This window comes from Sarcophilus harrisii, chromosome 6 (genome assembly GCF_902635505.1).
Source record: "Sarcophilus harrisii chromosome 6, mSarHar1.11, whole genome shotgun sequence".
Lineage (NCBI taxonomy): Eukaryota > Metazoa > Chordata > Mammalia > Dasyuromorphia > Dasyuridae > Sarcophilus > Sarcophilus harrisii.
The window spans coordinates 158,751,542-158,773,220 of record NC_045431.1 but is presented as its reverse complement, the minus strand read 5'-3'; the positions used below and the strand labels follow the sequence as shown (position 1 = coordinate 158,773,220).

At 36.9% G+C, this 21,679-nt stretch overlaps 1 protein-coding gene across 12 annotated transcripts in view; it reads right to left on the bottom strand.

The window, feature by feature from the left end:
- The window catches only part of CCDC158 (coiled-coil domain containing 158), a 124,388-nt gene that overhangs the window by 90,311 nt on the left and 12,398 nt on the right, over positions 1-21,679 (bottom strand). For 7 of the 12 annotated variants that reach the window (XM_023505714.2, XM_031942887.1, XM_031942883.1 and 4 more), the window contains 3 exons: positions 19,172-19,273; positions 2,081-2,301; positions 1,109-1,218 (listed from right to left, as the gene is read on the bottom strand). The exons of 1 other annotated variant lie outside the window; for it this stretch is intronic. In XM_023505714.2, the coding sequence (XP_023361482.1) occupies positions 1,109-1,218; positions 2,081-2,301; positions 19,172-19,273 (433 nt within the window). Of the gene's footprint in view, positions 1-1,108; positions 1,219-1,321; positions 1,473-2,080; positions 2,302-19,171; positions 19,274-21,679 lie in introns of those variants that run through there. 4 more of the 12 variants (XM_031942889.1, XM_031942886.1, XM_031942891.1 and 1 more) reach the window with 2 other exon arrangements.

Below are 21,679 nucleotides of genomic sequence, written 5' to 3'. Positions count from 1 at the left end.
TTAGTTACAAACTTTTTCAATAGTGCGCCAATCTTCTACAAGGTATTTAACTTTTCCTCCTTTGTTTAGTCTAAAGGACTTTGTGATTCTGCAGGAAAAAGTGCTGTGTTAAAAGATGCTGAGACCCTAAATCCAAACCTCAGCTCTGCCCCTTATTTTTGGTACAGTCTTGATAAGTCACTTTACCTTTGTCTAGCCTCAGCTTCCTCATCTGTATAATGAAGGGGCTAGTAATCTGTAACCTCTCTTCCAGTTATAAATCTATCAGGCTAGTCTTTAAGGTGATTCTTGCTCTAAATTCTATGGCCCTCAATATATTCTAAGTATTCGCTAAATTATTCCACAAGAGCCTTTTCACATAGATGATTAGAATGTACTCAATTCAACAGCAAATCCTGGATCAGGAAATCAAGATACTGGATTCAAGTGGCATCTGGTGCTCCCCACTTATCAAATTATTTTCTAATTGGTAAGAGTAGAAGCATAAATATCTTCACAGATGTTCAAGGAAGATACTAATATTAAATGCTGCACTGGTTGTCTCTTTGTCAACAAGATCAGAAATTCAAATATATTAAAACTACTACTACAAAAGTAAAAGTATTGAATATTTTGATTATTTACACAAAGTATCATTTAGCACTTACACAATGATCTTTCATGGCAGAATAATGTATTAAATCATTGTAAAACAACAGAATCCAATTTTGAATGGAACATAGAAATCTATTCTTCCAATCTCCTAAGCAACACAGGGTGTAGAGTAATAGGCTCAGAAATTAGGAAATTCACACCTGGCTTCAGATACTCCCCAAGTGTAATCATGAGGAAGTCATGACCTCTGTCTCAGCTTCCATTTCCCTATATAGAGGACAGTAAGAATATCTCTCTCACCTGATTGTAGTGATGATCAAGGGAAATCAGTAATTTTTGTTTTGAAATTTTCACAGTACCCTATAAAAGCAGTAACAGACAAGGAACCTCAGTGTAGCTTGGAACGAGGTCACTCAGCTAGAATGAGGTCACCCAGCAAGTGAGCTATCACCATCTCTAATGTTTGTGATCCTGAGAGTATGAAACACTAGCCACACTCACTGTAGTCACCAACCTGATATCAGCCAAGGCATCTCTCTCCATCTGCATCTCTTGAAGCTTTGTCTGCAAGTCAATGACTGACTGCCTCAGATGGAATTTCTGTTTTTCATGAAGCTCAGCACTCTGAAAGGTTTCAAGGACAGTCCCCACATATAGTTTATTCTACACTCATTTTCATTGCTCTAGGTACAGATATTAACATTCCTATACACTAATGTCTCATTACCTAACACAATCTCCCAGGTCTGAAGACATGTCACATTTTAGGTATCACAGGTTATGTGGTCTGCAGCTCTCTGGATGGGGTCTGCTAGCACAAGGCAGGTCTTATCAGCAGCATTTCATGATGTCATTCATTTATACTTGCCCAAACTCCACTATAAAACACAAATGGACCCATATGGTATCTGCACTTCTGCTGTGGTGTCACTCATTCCTGATCATGCAGTTCTTGGGCAGCTGCAACCATAGGTTTTCACACACCAACTAACAAGATTTTTTACTTGTCTCTTAATTGTCCTGAGCATTTTTTCTTTATCACTAGGGAATTTGTGGGGGAATTTGATGTTCTTAAACCCAAACTTACCTGCTATTCTTAACACACACAGTACTATGTTAAGTTTTAGTACATTATTTGAATCGATTCCTAGTTTATTCTTATTAAAAACTCTAAAACTAGGAGTTTTGGGGAAAAGTTTTGGAAAAAGTTTGAATATGCCAGAAAGAGAAGAAGATCCATTCATTCTTATGACCAAAGTTATGAGTGGTCGTATAAGAAGGAATGTCAGAGGCACTATATCTTAAGTGATATGTTTCCTATCTATATTCTTACTCAGGATGATTTTGAATAATTTTCAGCAACCTAATTCTGGTTCAATGGAAAATCAGGCACATGAGAAGTGATATGATAAATAAGTCTGTAACTTCTTTTCTCACACTAAGTTCTCTTGAACATCAGGGTGCCCTGGAAGGCAAAAGAACTCACTTCATTCAGTCTTCTCTGTAAGTCTTTCACTTGATGTGAGTACTCTTCTAAAACCCGTTCAATATGTTCCTTTCCAGGGTAAGGAATAAGTTTTCTCTGGCTTTCAAGTTCCATTTCATACTTAGTGAATAAAGAGTTCTGTGCTTGAGTCACAGGTGCAGAAGTGTTTTCATTCACTGCACCACGAAGACAAGCTGACACTAAAAATGGACTGGTAGAACCTGGAAAACAAGAGAACAGTCACTGCGCACTTTTCATCTCTCACCAGTTTCAGGCAACTTCCAGATGAGGCTACCAGAGGAGTCAAGAGCCCACACCCCCTCAGAGGCTGTCTGGCCCTGCTGCAGAAGGACTTAAATTCTGTTGAGGCAGAAGGCTAAGTTCACATTTCCAGTTCCAGTAAGTCCCTGGATGGCTGGCCATTATCCCTGGCTCAGGGGCTTTTGGCATGCCCATGTGACTGTTGCCCAGTCCTCATCCCTCCTCCTCAGACCTACTTCACCCATTCTACTATACCTTTAGAAATCATACTTTAATTCATTACATTCTAGATTTTTGACCAGCATTTCCACTCATTTTAACGAAAATCTGCCTCTCTCCAAGGATATTGTGATAGATGGGCCCCAGGATGGGATAAAAAAACAGTCTATTTTCTGTAGAGAGCTAGAATTCTGAGAATTCAGATAATAATCAACAAAGATGCTTAACAGGTATTTTCAATCAATCCGAAATGAGTCCCTGTATCCTTTTCAACCACAGTCTTACCATAGACGCCAATCTGCCTCAAACTAGTCAGGGTCAATGACCTAGTAAAGGCAAATGAGAAATGAGCATGCTTAATAGGCTAATTGCATTTTAACCAAGTTACCCTGTAGGGGGAATTTTCTGTCATCTTTGAACATGGGAAGAATGGAGGGCATGAAGAAAGCAGAGAGGGAAATACTGCCAGTCAGCAGAACACTGACCAATCAGGAACAATTGCGAGGAGATGATGGCACCTGGGGGGCGGGGGGGAGTTGATTAATATAAGCACACTCTCCTTTCTGTACCAGCGAGCACTCCTCCACCTGAAGGATGCACCCATTTCCTGCAAGAGCACAAGAAATACTCGTTCACTGACTGCAGAAATTTTCTAATGTTTTGGGGAGCCTTGGACAATTGATCAAGTTCATTACCACATGGGGGCTCCTCCAGGATCCCAAACCCAGAGGGTTGGCCCAGGTTGTGGAGATACAGAAAAGCCATTTCCAGCAGTACTCACTTCCTCCTTCAGGCTGTTCCCTGCGATTAGGAGCCCAGGACTTTCAGTTAGCACCAGGAGCAGAGTGACTGAACAAGAAAGAAAGGAAGATCTGGACAGAACAGGCAAGCAGAGATCTTGAGCAAGGCAAGAAAACGGTAATTTAATACTACTTTGATGGTTAGGGGTTCATGCTAGCATGAGAGAGGTGGGACTTCTTGGTAAGCCTAGGATGGCAAAGAAGAGCTCAAAGAGCAAGAGGGGAAGGACCCCCAGAAATCCTCAATGACAGTCCAGGGAAGGATGCTAGCAAATTGGGAAGAGAGTTCACAAACTAGGGATAAGGGTAAGAAGAAAACAGTTAAAATCAATGTTTTTGTGAATGCAGTTTGGCTGGTGGTAGGCATCCCTGTGGGATCAAGACCCATAAAAAATTCAGAAAGAAATGAAGTCTTTAATTGGGGATCTAATAGGATTGGCTAAACAGATAGATCAGTTCCTAGGACCAGTTTTCTATATCTGAGCTGAATTAATATCCAGTCTAAATTTATTGTTACTGGAGAGGAAAAAGGAATAATTAGGAGGCAGCCATGGAAACTTGGGAACTGAGGCATCTTCCTGGTCCAGGAATGATAGCTACTGAAAGGAAATTCCCCAATAAGGACTCCGAATGGGACAATAACAATGGAGTTCATAGATAGAAAGGACATGCAAGATTTCAAGGAATTGAGAGTGGAAGGTATTGAGAGCTCAGTCCCAAAGTTACATAACATCAATAAGGCATTTGAGATAAATCAGGAAAAAAATGAGTCACCCTCACAGTTCCTAGAGAGAATGAAGGAAAGGATGAGAAAATATTCAGGACTAGATCCACATGATCCAGTAGCACAGGGTATGTTGAAAGTAAATTTTGTGACCAAAGCATGGCCAAATATTGATAAGAAATTACAGAAATTAGATAGATGGAATAAGAAACCATTGGATTAATTGCTCAGAAAAGCCCAGAAACTGAGACCCTCAGTCCTGGCTTAGTAGCAGAATAGATCTGTGGGGTAGCCTTTAGTCGTAACAGAGAAGGCAAATTCTCAGTCTGAGAAACCAGGCTGTTGCCTAGAGAAAGAGGTAGGGGTTACCCTTGCCGTAGCAAGATATCAAACACAAGAGGCCCCATGCTAAAACCAAGGCTTAGAGCACAAGCAGGTTAGGACAGCACCCTCTGTACCACAAAAGCAGAGCTCAATCTTAAAAGTAGGAAGGAAGGAAGGAAGGAAGGAAGGAAGGAAGGAAGGGAGGGAGGGAAAGAGGAAATGAGCAAGAAACAGAAAAGAACCTTAACCACAAAAAGCTACTTTGTGACAGGGAAGACCAAAACATCAACTCAGAAGAGAACAAAATGCTAACATAAAAAATCTCAAAGGGTGATATGAATTGTTCTTAAGCTCAAAGGGGCTTCTTGGTAGTATTCACAAAGGATTTAAAAGGCAAATAAGAAAGGCAGAAGAAAAATCAGGAAAAGAAACAGAAGGTATGCAACAAAGAGTCAATAGCTTGGAAAAAGAAGAACAAAAATTGACTAAGGAAAACAATTCCTTAAATACAATTGGCTAAATGAAGAAAGAGAGAGAGAGAAAGAGAAAGAAAGGAAGAAAAAAGGGAGGGGGAGGGAGGGAAGGAGGGAGAGGAGAGAGGGATAGATGAAATGAGGGAAGAGAGAGGGAGAGAGGAAAGAAGAGAGGGAGGGAGGGAGGGAGGAAGGAAGGGAGGAAAGGAGGAAGAAAGGAAGGAAGAAGAAAGGAAGAAAGACTCCTCAAGGAGCTTAAAATCTAAATAAACTCACCTCTAAAAGGGAGAAGGGAGTACACTATCTTGAAAAGTAGAATTAATCAAATGGAAAAGAAGAAACAAAAGCTAACTGAAGAAAATCATATATTAAAAACTAGAACTGGGCAAATGGAAGCTATGAGTCATCAAGAATCAAGGAAACTAAAAAAGAATGAAAAAATGTAAGAAAATGTAAAATACCTCACCGAAAAAGCAGCTGATCAGGAGAGACAATTTTAAAATTACTGGTCTACCTGAAGACCATGATCAAAAAAAAGGGCCTGGATAGCATTCTTCAAGAGATCATCAAGGAAAACTGCCCTGATATCAAAGGATAAAATGGCCTTTAAAAGAACCCATCAATCACCTCCAAAAACACAAGGAAAACCCCAAGAAACATTGCTGCAAAACTCTAGAACTATAATTTAGAACTATAAGTTTAAAATGCTTCAAGCTGCCAGGGAAAAAAAAAAGAAAAAGAAAACAATTTAAGTATTAAGGACCCAGGATCTGTCAAGCTTCTACAATAAAGGATCAGAAAGTCTGGAATACCATACTCCAGAAGGCAAAGGACAAAGGATTACAACCAAGAATCAACTACCCAGTGAGACTGAGAATTATATTTCAAGAGAGAAAATGTATCTTTAATGAAGAAACTTTCAATCATTTCTCTTGAAAAGACCAGAATTAAACAGAAAATTTAATCTTCAAACACAGGACTCAAAAGAAGCATAGAAAAGTAAATAGGAAAGGAAAAAAAAAACAAAAAACATTGTTTAAAGGTTAAACTATTGACATCCCTAGATGGGAAATGATACTTGAAACTTTTGAAAATTTTATCTTTTATTAGGGTAGTTAGAGGGAATATATATAACCAAAGGATATGGGTATAAATTGACTCTGATGTGATGAAATAAAAGAAAAAAAACATTAAAAGGGTAGAAAAGGATTATTCTGGAAGAAGAGGAAAGGAGAGATAAAATGGGATGTTAGATCACACTAAAGAGGCACAAAAGAACTATTACAATAGAGGAAAGAAGGGATGGGGATAAGCATTGTCTGAAGCTTAATCTCATCATGAACTGGGCATTCAACTAAAAAAAACTAAAAAAAGAACAAAATAAAAACCCCCAATTAAATACCAAATTAAAAATTATGAAAATAAAAGGAGAGATTAATAAAATGTCTGCAGCTATTAATCTTGGCTCAAAGAGGAAATAATTATTCACTTGGATGGGCATAGAAATGTATCTTATCATACAAGGAAGTCGGAAGAGAAAGGAGAAAGAAAAGGGAAAGACTGGATAGAAGGACAAAACATAGAAACAATCAATAATTTCATCCAAGAGAATGACAATAATGAGAAGCAAAATACCTAAACTCATGGGATGGGGTTTCAAAGCAATTTTTAGGGGAAATTTTACACCTCTAATTAGTTACATGAATAAAACAGAAAAAGAGGAGATCAATGAATTGGGCATGAAATTAAATAACTAGAAAAAGAACAAAGTAAAACCCCCCAATTAAATACCAAATTAAAAATTCTGAAAATCAAAGAAGAAATTAATAAAATTGAAAGAAAACTATTGAACTAAATAAAAAGCCTTTGATTTAATTTGATTAGAAAAAGTAGAGAAAAAAATCCAAATTAGCAGCATCAAAAATGAAAAAGGTGAACTTACCACCAATGAAAAAGAAATAAAGCAATAATTAAGAGCTATTTATTTTGCCCAACTGTATGCCAACAAATATGACAATCTAGTTGAAATGGATGAAATAAAATATTTGGGTCTATCTGCCAAGATAAACCCTCAAACTATATGAACAACAATTAAAAAAAAAACACTTTTCATAGAAATAAAGTCAGATCTAAACAATTGGAAAGATATCAATTGCTCATGGGTAGGCTAAGCTAAAATGACAATTCTAAATTAGTCTACTTGTTCAGTGCCATAGCAATCAAACTCCCAAAAATTTTTTCAGAAAAGTAGAAAAAAAAATAACAAAATTCATCTGGAAGAACAAAAGGTCAAAAATATCAAGGGATATTCCAATGTTTGTTTCTTGCCTTAAGGAAAATCTATATGACTTGTAGAAGGTATATGGGGTTATCACCATATAAGACATTGTTTGGACTACCCTACTTAGGACTGTCAAAGGGGCTACCCACCTTTTGAGATCAAAGATCTTGCGACACTTATGTCCTGACAGTATTATCCTCTCTTTCAGATCTTAGATGGAGAAAACTACTCACCCACCCAAAGCCCTTTTTGGAATTATCTCTACACTCTTTCCAACCAAGAGACTCCTGAAAGGAAGCAAAGCTGCAATCTAGCTAGTTACTACCTGTTACGCCTGACTATGGAAACCACAATCTGAATTGCCAAGTGAGGCTGGATTCATGTCACCAAGGTAAAGGGATCAATGAAGCAGGAGAAGTTGACTGTCCAGCCTGACCCTCTTGAAAGCTGGATCTTCTGTGAGCTAGAGGCTGCAGACTCAGTCTCAGGACTTGGAATCCTTTTGTGAACTAAGGGGTGAATGTAGACAACTTTGTTGTACAGAACTTCATGGGAAGAAGGCAGCTTACAAATCTTCAAAATGACTAGACCTGAGGTACTGACTTTGATATTTGTGTTGTCAATATTGGTATTTGGAATCTGCGGGATTATATTTTTATGCCTCCCTCTAGAAATACTCAAACTCAAAACGTGGTTGGGGCTCCTCCTCATCTGAAGTTTAGGGATTGTGAGAGTGCAGGGCAAATCTGTGGCTGAGTTAAGAGAAGAAAGTAAGAATTATGGTAATAGTACATTCTGGGAGAGGTTCTTCAAATGAAGAGGTTAATTTGACAAAAACAGGAGACCGACAAATGTTTCAAGAAGATTCCTGTCAGATAATTGAATATGGAGACATTGATAGCCAAAGGAGGCTTATAAAGTGAAAACCAAAACTCCAAATGTGGAGTACAGAGGGCCCCCCTTTGTCCAGCTTGGGATGATGTGTGGTAGACCACCCAGTATAGGAGTTGAACTCAAAATAGTCAAGAAGGACTCTCAACAGGAATTAAAAGATGACAAAATTTAGGTGAGGGAACCTAGAATGCAATCTCATATATATCAGAATTAAAAGGGCAGACTAAAGTGTGAATAGGACCTTTAAAATAGGAATAGATGTTAGTGGGAAAGATCTTCTGGGCAGATTTAGGATTCTAGGGCTTGAGGGAAGATTCTGGGAAGATGGTAGAGTGCATTGGTATATTTCAAGTTCTCCAGATTTTCCCCACAAATAGAACAAATTTGCACCTTAGAGTGAATATAGACTGATAAAAAAAATTAAGACAATTTGAAGCAGAATGGGATCCTCCTGGTACAACCCAACAAAATTTGAAGAAGGACCTAGGCTGAGATTGACCCATGAGAAGTGCAAACAACTCTTGGGCGAGTTTCAAGGAAACACCACGTGGGGACTCCTCAAGCTAGCTAGGTAGTCTCAGAAGTAACCACAGAGACTTTCACTTCCACAAAAGGCGAGTGCAGAAGTGGTGGGGCAGGGACGCTGCTGGCTGTGAGCACTTCAAGGAGGATGGAGCGTTTGATTTGGGGCTCCTTGTCAGAGGTGGGAGCTAAAAGGAAGCTTGAGGCCCTATCCCCCAACCCACAATTAGAGGTGATTACACTAATACCTCTTATTTTTTTAAAAATGAACTGGCAAAGAAGAGGAGGACACTGGAGCAAAAATAGCTTCTTGCAAGAAACTGGAAACTGATGGATGCCCAACAGTTGGGGAATGGCTGAATAAATTATGGTATATGAATGTTATGGAATATTATGGTTCTATAAGAAACAATCAGTGGGATGCTTTCAGAGATACCAAGAGAGACTTACATGTACTGATGCTAAGTGAAATAAGCATAACCAGGAGATCATTGTACACAGCAATAGCAAGATTATATGATGATCAATTCTGATGGATGTGGCTCTTGTCAACAATGGGGTGATTCATGCTAGTTCCAGTGATCTTGTGATGAAGAGAGCCATCTACACCCAGAGAGACGCCTGTGGGAACTGAGTGTGGATCACAACCTAGCATTTTTACTCTTTTTGTTGTTGTTTGCTTGCATTTTGTTTTCTTTCTCATGTTTTTTCCCTTTGGGATCTGATTTTTCTTGTGCAGCATAATATTTGTAGAAATATATATGGAGAAATTACACATATTTAACATACATTGGATCACTACCTTCCTGGGGGAGGAGGAGAAGAGAGGGGGAAAAATAGAACACAGGGTTTTATAGGGGTGAATGTCAAAAATCATCCATGTATATATTTTGAAAATAAAAAGCTTTAATTAAAAAAAAAAAAAAGCTTTGCTAAAATCTAGGTAAACGGTATCCATAGCACTCTCCTTGTTTACAAATTTTAAAAAGGAAATGAAGTCAGTCTGACATGACCTATTCTTAATGAAGATGTTTGTTTTTTTTTTTTTTTTTTCTTTTTTTTTTTTTTATTTAATAGCCTTTTATTTACAGGATATATACATGGGTAACTTTACAGCATTAACAATTGCCAAACCTCTTGTTCCAATTTTTCACCTCTTACCCCCCCCACCCCCTCCCCTAAATGGCAGGATGACCAGTAGATGTTAAATATATTAAAATATAAATTAGATACACAATAAGTATACATGACCAAAACATTATTTTGCTGTACAAAAAGAATCAGACTCTGAAATATTGTACAATTAGCTTGTGAAGGAAATAAAAAATGCAGGTGTGCATAAATATAGGGATTGGGAATTCAATGTAATGGTTTTTAGTCATCTCCCAGAGTTCTTTTTCTGGGTATAGCTAGTTCAGTTCATTACTGCTCCATTAGAAATGATTTGGTTGATCTCGTTGCTGAGGATGGCCTGATCCATCAGAACTGGTCATCATCTAGTATTGTTGTTGAAGTATATAATGATCTCCTGGTCCTGCAATGAAGATGTTTGTAATTACCACTTGCTTCCTTTTTCAACCATCTCTTTAATGATGTAATATAAAATTTTCCCAAGAATCAAAAAACAAAAAAACAAAAAGAGTTTCTTCTACCATAAAGAGTAACGTGAAATGGCTCCCTGCCCAAAGAGAATTTATAGAAAAACTCGAAAAAGAATTTACAAATCAAATAAGAGACATTGAGGAAAAATTAAAAAAAAAAACACCCAAGAAAAACAGAATTATAAAAAAAAAAAATTTAACCAATTAGAAAAGGAGATATAGAGTCTCAAAGAGGAAAATAAGTCTTTAAAAATTATCATCAGGCAAGGGGAATCCAAGTGAAACTATGAGAGATCAGAAATAACAAAACAGATTCTAAAGAATGAAAAATTAGAAGCAGAATGTGAAACATAAGAAAAATGACAGATCTGAACAGATCAAGAAGAGAAAATACAAGAATAATTGGGCTTCCTGAAAGTTGTGACCAAAAAGAGAACATTGTCACAATAATGCAGGAAATAATCCAAGAAAATTATCCTGGAATTATATAGTACATGAAGGGAAAGTGGAAATAGAAAAAATCCATTAATCACAACCTTAAAGAAACCACCGTTGTGGGAAACAGTACAGGAATATTATTGCCAAATTTTGAAACTCCCAGATCAAATAGAAAATTTTGCAAGAAAAAAGAAAAAAAATTCAAATATGCTGGAGTTACAATTAGAATTGTACAGGATTTATCATCAGCTACAATAAAAGACCACAGGTCCTGGAATCCTATCTACCAACAATCAAAAGAACTAGATCTGCCACCAAAAATATCACATCCAGCAAAAGTAGCTATAATAATGAGTGAGAAAAAAATGGACATTCAATGAAATTTTCAGGATTTTCTATCAACCAAACCCAAACTTAACAGAAAATTGAACATAAAAGAGCCAATATCAGAGATCAGTTTCAAGAACTCAACATGGGCAAATTGTTTAAACATGGAGAAACTGGGTTTTTTTTGTTTTTTGTTTTTTTTACATGGGAAATATATACTATATTTAAGATTCACATCAACAATAGGGTAGGTCAAAACAAAGATTAGCAGAGTTATGGTAAAAATAGTAATTATGTTATGCAAATGAGGTACAGAGGAAGAATAGACACAGAGGCATTAAAAGGAGGAAAGCTCATAGTTCTGAAAATCTACTCATATTGGGAATGGGTTAAATAAGCAACCCTACATATCTACCATAAAGGGTATAGCACCCTCCAAAATCTATAAAGAAATAAAGTGGGGAGGGATGGGCGAAGAGGGAAGCAAAGGTAAGGGGAAAAGACAAGGGAGGAATCTATGGGGGAGGGGGGACGGTTAGTCATAGCAAGGCAAGTTAAGGAGTAGAAGTAAAGCAGCCAGGACTAGGACTAGGAAAGGGGGGTGTGTGCATGTGTGTGCGTGTGAGAGAGAGAGCTTTTCTTAACTACAGCTTGCTTGGAAGTGATGGGTAGGATGAAAGAGTGAAAAAAAGAATAAAATAAATAAGGTGGGCAGCAGAGAACCAAAGAACAATTTATAAGTAAAGAAAAAATGAGTATTTATAAATATAATTTCTTCTACTACTATATATACTTTCTTGATCTGGTAATTTGTTATATATTTTGAATCCTCCCTAATGTTCTACTGGACACATGGCAATGTTTTCTCTTGTTTTGTTTTATTTTATTTTGTATTCCCTTTGTTTTTCTTTTTTCTTATTCTGTTTTTTCAAATTAAAAAAAGGGGAAAAAAAGGATTCTGGGGTTTGATGAGCCCCAAACTCATCCTCAGTCTGTAGGCCGGACCATCAACTCCCCTGGGCCCAGTAAACCATCAATTGGAGAAATGCTAGATGTAAAAATCACTCCTATAAATGACCCCAAAGGTAGTAGAAATAATACTCAAAAGACAATAGAAATAGATAGGATACAGGGACACTAATACCTGGATGGAATAGGTCAAATATATTGTTAGAAACCTAAATAAGAGTCGATTATGCTTATGTTTCAGGTAGACCCTATTTCTCTTAGGACTGAAGGTCATGAGACTGAATTTAAATCCATGGTATGGCTATATTCCCCAACAGCACTGCAAAAAATTGTACTACACTCTCCCTTCCATTTCCACTGGTCCAAGTAGGTACCAGTAAGGATATTCCTACCATTATCTCTGGGATTGGCAATCATTCTGTCTGCCATTCAAGACAGTGAGGACTTTGGGACCAAAGCAGAATGCTTTCTGCACTTAGCAGTGGAATATGACTGTAGATAGCAGTGACAACTTATAGAAAATGATTACTCCCAGGTCAGATTTATGGTGGCTCTGTGGGGAAAAACACTCCAAACAACTCTCTCTCCAGATGGAACAGGTACTTGTGTACTGATACTATTGGCTGTCCCATTCACCTTAGCATATCAGATCCCAGTGACCCACATGAGGACGGTCAAAGGAATAAGAGATGAAAAAGGGAAGTTGAAAGTCCCCATGGTTCATTTGATGACAGAATCTATTTAGATGCTATTGGAGTTCCATATGGGATGTCCAATGAGTTCAAAGCAAGGAACCAAGTAACAGCAGGATTTAAATCCCTCCTCTTTTGGTGGTTAACCATCAGTAAGACTGTGGAATGGATCAACCATATCTAATAAAATCAATAAAGCTTGATACAGTCAAGGGTATAATTAGTCAATTAGATGCAACCAGCAGAATAGTTTGGGAAAATAGGTTAGCATTAGATATGACTTTAGTTGAGAGCAAGGTGGTGTACGCAAAATGCTACCAGAAGGGGTATATTGCACCAAACAATACTGCTTCTGATGGAACCATTACTAAAGCACTTCAAGGTTTAACTGTATTAGCCAAAGAATTAGCTGAGAATATAGAAACAGAGAACCCAATTTTGGGGTTGGAAAGAAATAGTGGTGTCCACTCTAACCGCCCTAACAGTGGCAACTGGAATACTTACAGCAGCTGAGTTTTGTATTGGATCCTGTATAAAGGGTTTGGTACAAAGATTGATTGAAACATCAATAAGAAAGGTAACACTTTTTGGAATATAAGTACAAGATTCTGGGAATGTGAAAATGATATCTAAGGAAATTTTGAATTCATCCTGAGATGATATGAAGGAAATTTGGAACCAAGTAAAGTAAAATGTGGAAACCAAGTTCATATTAGAAGAAAAGGGAAGAAATTATGGTAGATGGGCCCCAGGATAAGGATAACAAAAATATGTTTTCCAAAAAGAGCTAAAATTCTGAGAATTATAATTATTAATAGTCAACAAAGTTGCTCAACGGGCAGATCCAACCAATCAGAAATTAATTCCTGTACCCTTCTCAACCAACCACAGTCTTATCACAGACCTTGATCCAGCTCAAACTAGTTGGGATCAATGACCTGGTAAAGGCAAATGAGAAATAAGCATAATAGGCTAATTGCATTTTAACCAACACACCCCAGAGGAATAGTTTTCCACATCTTTGCACATGGGATGCATGACAAAGGAGGGAGAACATATCTAGGAGGACATGAAGAAGGCAGGGAAGGAAATACTACTAGTCAGCAGAAAACTGACCAATCAGGAAATGGCAGGAGACTATGTAGCACATGGGAAGGGTTTGATTAACATAAGCATGCACTAAGCATGCACTGGCTTCTGTACCAAAGAGCTCCTCCACCATAAGGACCCCTCTGCTTCCTGCAAGAACGTAATAAACACTCCTTCACTCACTTTTTCTTTTGGGGGGGTTTCAGACCCTTGATCACATTTATGACAGATATCATACTTTACCTTCTTTTCCATTGTTAATAACTTTCCCCATCCATTTTTCATTCAACAAGCAAGTAAGCATTTATTAAATGACAACTACTTTCCAGCCATTGTCCTAAGTCTTGGGGATACAAAGACAAAAATAAAAGTCTCTGCCCTCAGAAACCATAAGTTCTACTGAGGGAAATGGTGTGTATGCTGATAAATATAAAACATATACAAATAAATACACATCAGGAGGAAGAGGAGGAAGAGCACTACTACCCTGGGAGGCAGGGGATCAGAAAATACTTATGTGGGGCCAAAAGGGATGATGACCTAATCTTTACTTTCTTTTGCTGATTCGAAGACTTCTCTCCCACAATCCTTCAGTGGCCTCTTTTGTGAACCATGAAATCTGCTTGCACTACCATCTCGCCATCCTTACTGCTAACATTTACTGACTTCCAGGTTATCCTTGTAACTTTCAAATAACTTCAGAATGCAACTGTTTTCTTCTCCATCTGTGATCCCTACCATTATCTTCCAAAATGTTATGTTTCTATTAGCATCCTTCCCCAGGCTGACTATACAATTCATTACTTTCCTCAATTCCACTATTTCTTTCTCCTCCTTTAATCATACACTGATTTAATCCCATCTGGGACTTCAGTAGTTCTAGAATTAAGGCATCTCCAAGAACTAGAATTTTGAAATGCTACTCTTAATACAACCCCTTCTATTTCCCATTTTCTCTTATATAAAAATCTCTTCATCTTCCACAAATTCCTAATTCTCCCCTAATTCTCTCTATCTTCCTTGCCTTCAAACATGGCTTTAGCTTTGACAGTTTAGTATTTATTTACTATTCTAGAATTTCTTGTCCCCAGACATCATTTGGACCTCTCCTATACAGTCATATATAAAAGAATCTCAGTTGGACCCTTAAAACTGTTAGACAATCTTACCACTGTTTCTTTGTTAGATCTTATTCCCCACAGCTGTACTCCAACCTTTTTCTTTTGTCTTTCACAAAGAGCACATGGCCTATTCTATTACTTCGCTGAGAATATGGAGGCTTCTGGAGAGCCTCTAGCTTTCCCCTTTTAAGATTCCTCCAAATGTCTTAATGTCATAGCACTCCTCTCTCTCCTCAGGTCACAAATGAATCTCCACTACTTGCTTTATCTAGTCCTCCTCTCAATTTTCTAGTTCTGCCTATCAATCTGAGTGTAGTAATCATCCCCTCTCTCTCAGGTATCTTTAATCTTGTCCCTATTACAACATTCCTTTTCTCAACTTCCATTGATGTTCAGGCTTTCTCAAAGCTTAAATATATAAAAAAGATTTTCTTGCATTTTGACCGCATCCAACAACTAGTAAATCTCACTGCTAAATTTCTTGAAAAATCTTATATTGGATGGCTCTCAGTCTCTCTCTTTCCTATCTACCTTCTCCTTAATCTCCTATAAGTAGGTATCCACCCTTTATCCTTCTACAGAAGGGGTTCTAAGATTACAAATGATCTCCTAATTTATGGCCTTTCCCCAATTCTTATCTTCCTTGACTTCTCTGCAGCTTAAATGAATGATCATTTAAAAAACCTTGATAAGGCACCTACTATGTACTAGACAATGAAGTTACAAAGACAAAGAGGAAGCATCCCCTGCCTTTGGGAAGTTTCCAGGACTGTTCTATTTTCTCTCCTTGCCAGGTCCTGAGCTACTCCCATAGCCTCCTAACATCTCCCCATTTCTACCCTCTTTTTCTTTCCAATCTGTGCTTCATATTTCAGTAATGCCTGACTCTGTGACCCCATGTGAGGTTTTCTTGATAAAGATACTGGAGTGGTTTGCCATTTCCTTTTACAGCTCATTTGACAGATAAAGAAACTAAATCTAACAGAGTTAAATGACTTGATCATACTCTGAAGCCAGATTTGAACTCAGGAAGATGAGTCTTATGGCTTCAAGTCTGGCACTCTATCCATCTATCACCCCCCCCCAAATCTGTCCTCTATTTTTCTATATCCTGCTATGATAATTTTTCTTACTTAGCCCTGGTCATTTCATTCCTCTGCTTAAAATTTCCAATAACTTTTGAGAAAGTCCAGCCTCCCTTAGTGGGCATTCAAGGGTCTCTACAATAGGGTTCCTATTGATGTTTTAGCTTTATTGCTATTTATTTCATGCTATTTTCTTCCTCTGGGCACTCCAAATACCAACAAACACCTTCATCCCCCCAAACACCTCATGTGCTCTCAGTAACTAACAATGTGTCCACCTAGTATTTTCCTTTCCCGAGGATGCCTTCTCCCCTCTCTCCCTTCTTGTTTTGAGGTCTCTGAAACTCCACAACATACATATCGACAACCAGGTGATGTCTTTATTGTAAAGCCCTGAGGCCAACTAATTCACAAACATGGCTCCTCTCCTGACTCCAATCTGGCCTCAGACAGCAGGTGTTCTTTAGAATTCAATTCAAACCAACTTTCCCAAGAACCTTCTCTAGGGGCCTCTCTCCATCCATGAGGAACAACTCTCCCCTTCCCTGCCCCCCATTTCTCACTTCACTCCACTCTGTTACTGCTATGTGGCTCAGGGCACTGACTCTGACCCAACCGCTGCTGTGGCATGGAGTGTGCCTCGTGTTTGAATCAGATGGCCTCAGGGCTTCCTAATGAAGACATCACATCACTAGCAAGATGGTCATGTAGCTATTTCAAAGACCTCAAAGCAACAAGACATATGTCAATTCATAATAATTAAAACACTGATAATCAGAGGAAAAGAGAAACAACCTCCACTTTTGTCCAGCCAACAAGGAAGGAGAGGAAAAGGCTCATGAATTCTGAGCAAATGAGAACAAAAGGACTTTATCTTTAGCATCCAAACAAAAGTGATCTACACACCAGCTGTGATCATTTCTACTACTAGACTTTATAAAGACTGGTCCTCACATATTCTAACTTGCAGAAACTGAAACTCCTTAGCCTCAATGCTCTGCACAGGAGAAAAGAGGCCCAAGCACTGAAAGGAGAGGAGTCAAATAATTGAGAAGTCTGATGCAAACTAATAAAATGAAAAAAAAAAAAAAAAAAAAAAAAAAAAGCTGAGATGAAAATGTTAAGAGAAAAAAACAATGTATAAATGCAGCTCCCAAACAAGAATCAATAGTGAGACTTGAAGAAAAAAAGGAAAAATGAATATTCTAGAAAAGTCCATAATGCAATAAAATTTTATGCTTCAATGGAAACCAAACAAAAACTGCCAAAATAAAAGAGAACAAGACAATAAACACTACAAATTTCTTAGACATAATGGAACAGCAATAAGAAATTTCAGAATTGTTAGAAAGAGAAATGACACTTTTTCAAATTTATTTTTGTTACATTTTGACTTCTCAGTTGCCTCTCTTTTCCCCTCCCAAACCAACATTAGAAAAAGCCAAATATAAAATAAATATATGGAATCATATAATCCATATATCAGTTCTTTCTCTGAAGGTAGAAGGTCCTTCATGGTTGATTTGAATGATCATATTACTCAAGAGTAATTTAAGTCATTCACAATTACTCTTCAAACAATATTACTTTACTATATATTTATTTGTCTTGATTCTGTGTGTTTCACTCTGCATTATTTCACGAATGTCTTTCCATATTTGTTCTAAAAGCAACCTGCTCATCTTTTCTTATAGCACAGTAATATTTTATCATTATCATATATCACAATTTGTTTAGCCATTCCCTAACTGATGGGACATCACCTCAATTTCCATAAAGAAAGCTACTATTAATATTTTAGAATACATGAGGTCATTTCTTCTTCCTTGATCACCTTGGAAAACAGATCAAATCATGGTATTATTGGGTCAAAGGATATACACAGTTTTCTAGCTCTTTGGGCAAATTCAAAATTTCTTTTCAAATGAAGAAATCAAAATTAGCTCATAAATCAAAAATCTGAAAGAAAAAGCAATACAAATAAAAGAGTAAATAACTTGAATACATAATAGAAAAGATTCCAAAATAAGAGAGCCTCTGGGGGAAAAAAAAAAAAAAGATTTTAGAATCAAAAATACTGAGAAGTTGACTAAACAGGAACAAATACAATTCTGAAAGAACATATATACTGAATGCAAGTTAAGGTTATGGACCTCAAATACTGGGTGTATACAGAAAATAGAAGGATCTTAGGTTTCCAAAAAAAACAATGTAAATTTTAAATGCCTTAAAATTAAACTGCAGGAAATCATACAAGCAAATTGCCTATTAGTTTAGAAAACAGCTAGTACTGATTGGCAGAATATACAAACTACCAACAGACACAAAACTCCATGGTCAAATGTAATTGAAGTTTAAAATTTCCATACCAAATTTTGCAAATGGGAAGACAATTCAAATACTCCACATCTATGAGAAAACAAAGAAAAGATTGGAAAATGATATGGGAAAAAAGTGGAAAGAAATTGGAACATACCACAAAATAAAATCCTGCAAAACTGAACCTAAACATCAAAAATAGATTTTCAATAATAAAACCATCTGAGACAGTCCTCTGAAAGAAACCAGAGGTGAGTATAACATTCAATTTACAAACCCTTAAAACATGAAAAACAAAAGAAAAATAGGTAAATACAATTATCAAGAATAGTCTAAGTAAGGTAATCAATTGTCTGGTGTTTCTTAGGCAAGATAAAGTCATTAATTAAAAAAAAACATTGATGTTAAGATTATTTTAATCAATGGTTAAAAAAAGAAATCGTCAAAAAAAAAAAAAGAATCGACAAAAAAAAAAGAATCTTAGAGAGACTTTAAAGAGTCAGAAGAAAGGAAGGAAAAATACTTCAATTAATATTCTATAAAATAACATATTTGCCTACAATTATAAACCAATTATTTCTTAGGAAGGAGGGGGGAAAGAATCAATCACACAAAGAAGTTATTTGAATCAGAATATAGGAGGGAAGAGACTAAGATACATTTCAGATAAATACAGGGGAGGAATGAGGTTAAGAATTGTGGTGAGTCCCTAGAAGGGAAAATAATGGGTTTCATTGAAGCACATTCCCAAGATTTGGCAGAAGATGATGAGAGGTCTCTCATAACACATTTCATTTGAGGGATGAGCACCTTAGAAGACCACCTTCTTCAAGCAATAGTCATGCTTCTATTGAATTCTCCCCTCAAGAAGAGGGAACATATGGGATCCCTAAAGGGTTTCAAAATCCTGGGTGAAAGGGGGGACATAGATCCAGAAGTAGTATATACTGGCCTGTTGATGTTTGTAAAGACTGGGGGTAGGGCTGTGCCTCATGACTCAGGATACAGAGAGACTCCCACCACGATACACTTTCTCCTTCATGAACTGGAGTTTCTAGGAGTAAGGCACAACAGAAGGCCACACAAATACAAAACAAAACGACAACAAAAAAAAAAAGAAAAAGAAAAACAAGGGAAAAGGTGGATAAGGTTAATATCTATACATATACTACCTTGGGAATGGGATAGAATAAAGAGTTCAACTTTTGCCTTTCAGAAGCCCTATCTTTCATGAAGGACAGAGAAAATAAGGAACATGTAAACATATAGTCCATGAACAGGAAAACAGAATTCAGAATAGATGAGATGAGGAAATAAATAGAAGAGGGCAAAGTAAATAAATACTTATTGGGAAAGGATATCACAAGTGAATATGACTCAGGTTAGGATATTAGACAAGGACATGGGTTGAGGTTAAGGATTGTTATACTCTTTTCTGGTAAGGGACAGAAAAAAATCAAAGAATCAAAGGAAAAAAAAATGAAAAATTCTTCATCTATAAAGAAGCAGACCCAATGGTCTCTTAAGGGCCCTTCAAGTTCTAAATATATGACAATGTAGTACTATTTAAATATAAAGTACCAATATAAAACATTGGTTTGAAATGGCAGATAAAAATTGGAGGGGAAAATGCTACATAAAAACTGTAATCAAACTTGTGCATACAAAACTAATTGTAGGTATTCTATAAGAGAAATAAATGGAGCAGAATACAAAATTAACAACCATAAACGTAAATATCAATGAATTAAACATCCTACAAAAAAAAAGTCCCCCCCCATTAATAAGAAATCAGTACTTTCCAACATAATGGTAGTGAAATAGTGAGACGAAAGATTAATTTATCTTTACCTTTGTAAAAAGTCAAGATATATCTTTTGAAGTTTTCATCTTTCATTTTTTTTAGTTAACTTTTTTATTATCTAAAGATTTCTGTTCATCCAAAGTAAATATCATTAACTTCTTTGCAATCTTAAATCTTTCACTGTCATTTTGACCATCCTAGTTTTTGACTCATTTTCAGTTTAGAAGGAATTTAGAATGCCTCTAAACCTTCCTTCTCCAAGACATTCTCTTTTCTCTAGGTTTTTAGGATGCTGCTCTCTCTCAAGTGCCTCTTTACTATGTAACTACTCCTTAGTCTTTTTTGTGCTGAATCTTTGCCTATATCATACCCACAAACTGTGGGGGATCCCCCCGGGCTCTGTTCTGGATTCTCTTCTCTTCTCCCTCTATACATTGTTTTATTTGGTAATCTCACTAACTCTAATGATTCAATTATCTCTATGCTTGAGGAGTCTCAAATCTACTCAGTCAACCCTACTGATCTCCAGTAGCACATTTCTACCTGCCTTTTGGACAATTTGAACTGGACATCCTAATGGTATCTTAAACTCAGCAAATCCAAAAATGAATTCATTATCTCTCTCTCTAAACCTTCTCCCCATTCCTTATCTTCTCATTAGTATCAAGGACACAATCATCCTCCCAAGTACTTCTGGCTTGCAATCTGTTATTCTCAACTCCTCACTCTTTCCCAATGCTTATTTATCCAATCTCCCACCAAGGCCTCTTAAGTTTATCTTTTAACATCTCTCCAATATTCTCCCTTCTTCTCCTGTGTGTCACCACCCTGACACAAGCACTTACCTCATGCTTAGATCATTACAAAAGCCTGCTGGGTGATCTCATTTTGTCCCTCCCCCCACTATGGTCCCTACTTTGCTCAGGTGTTAAAATGATCTTTCTCAAGTACAAATCTGAATGTGTCATCAGCACTCAAAAAACTTCACTGAGTCCTAGTCCTTCAGGATCAAATATAAATTCCTTTGTTTGGCATTCAAAACCTTTCATAACTGGGCTCCCTTCTACCTTTCCAGTCTTCTTATACATTATTCAATCTTACACACACTCTGTTTCAGCAACACTGGCTTTCCTCTCACAAGACCCTCCATCTCGTGACTACAGGCATTTTCTCTGCTGTCCCCCATGCCTGAAATTCTCTCTCTCCTCATCTCTTACCTCCTGGATTCCCTGACTTTCTTCAAATCCCAGGTAAAATCCCATCATCTATAAAGCAGCTTTTCCAATCTCAACTCTAATGCCTTCCCTCTTTTGATTATTTCCAATTTATCCTGTATATAGCATGTGCGCACATTTTTGCTTATTGTATCTCCCTTTATATTGTGAGCTCTTCAAGGTAGGGACTATATTTTCCTCTTTATTTATAACTCCAGTGCTTAGCATAGTGCCTAGAACATGGTTGGCACATAATAAATATTTACTGCTTGAGTTTTAAAACATAAAGCAAACAATTTAAAACTCAACAAAGGATAAGAAAAATACTTTACAAACTGTTATAGGATGTGAAATGCTGTTTTTTTTTCTTTAAAAAACAATCACTATTAGACAAAACAATCAGCATATGTCTATAGCTTATCCCAGTAATATTACCATGTTA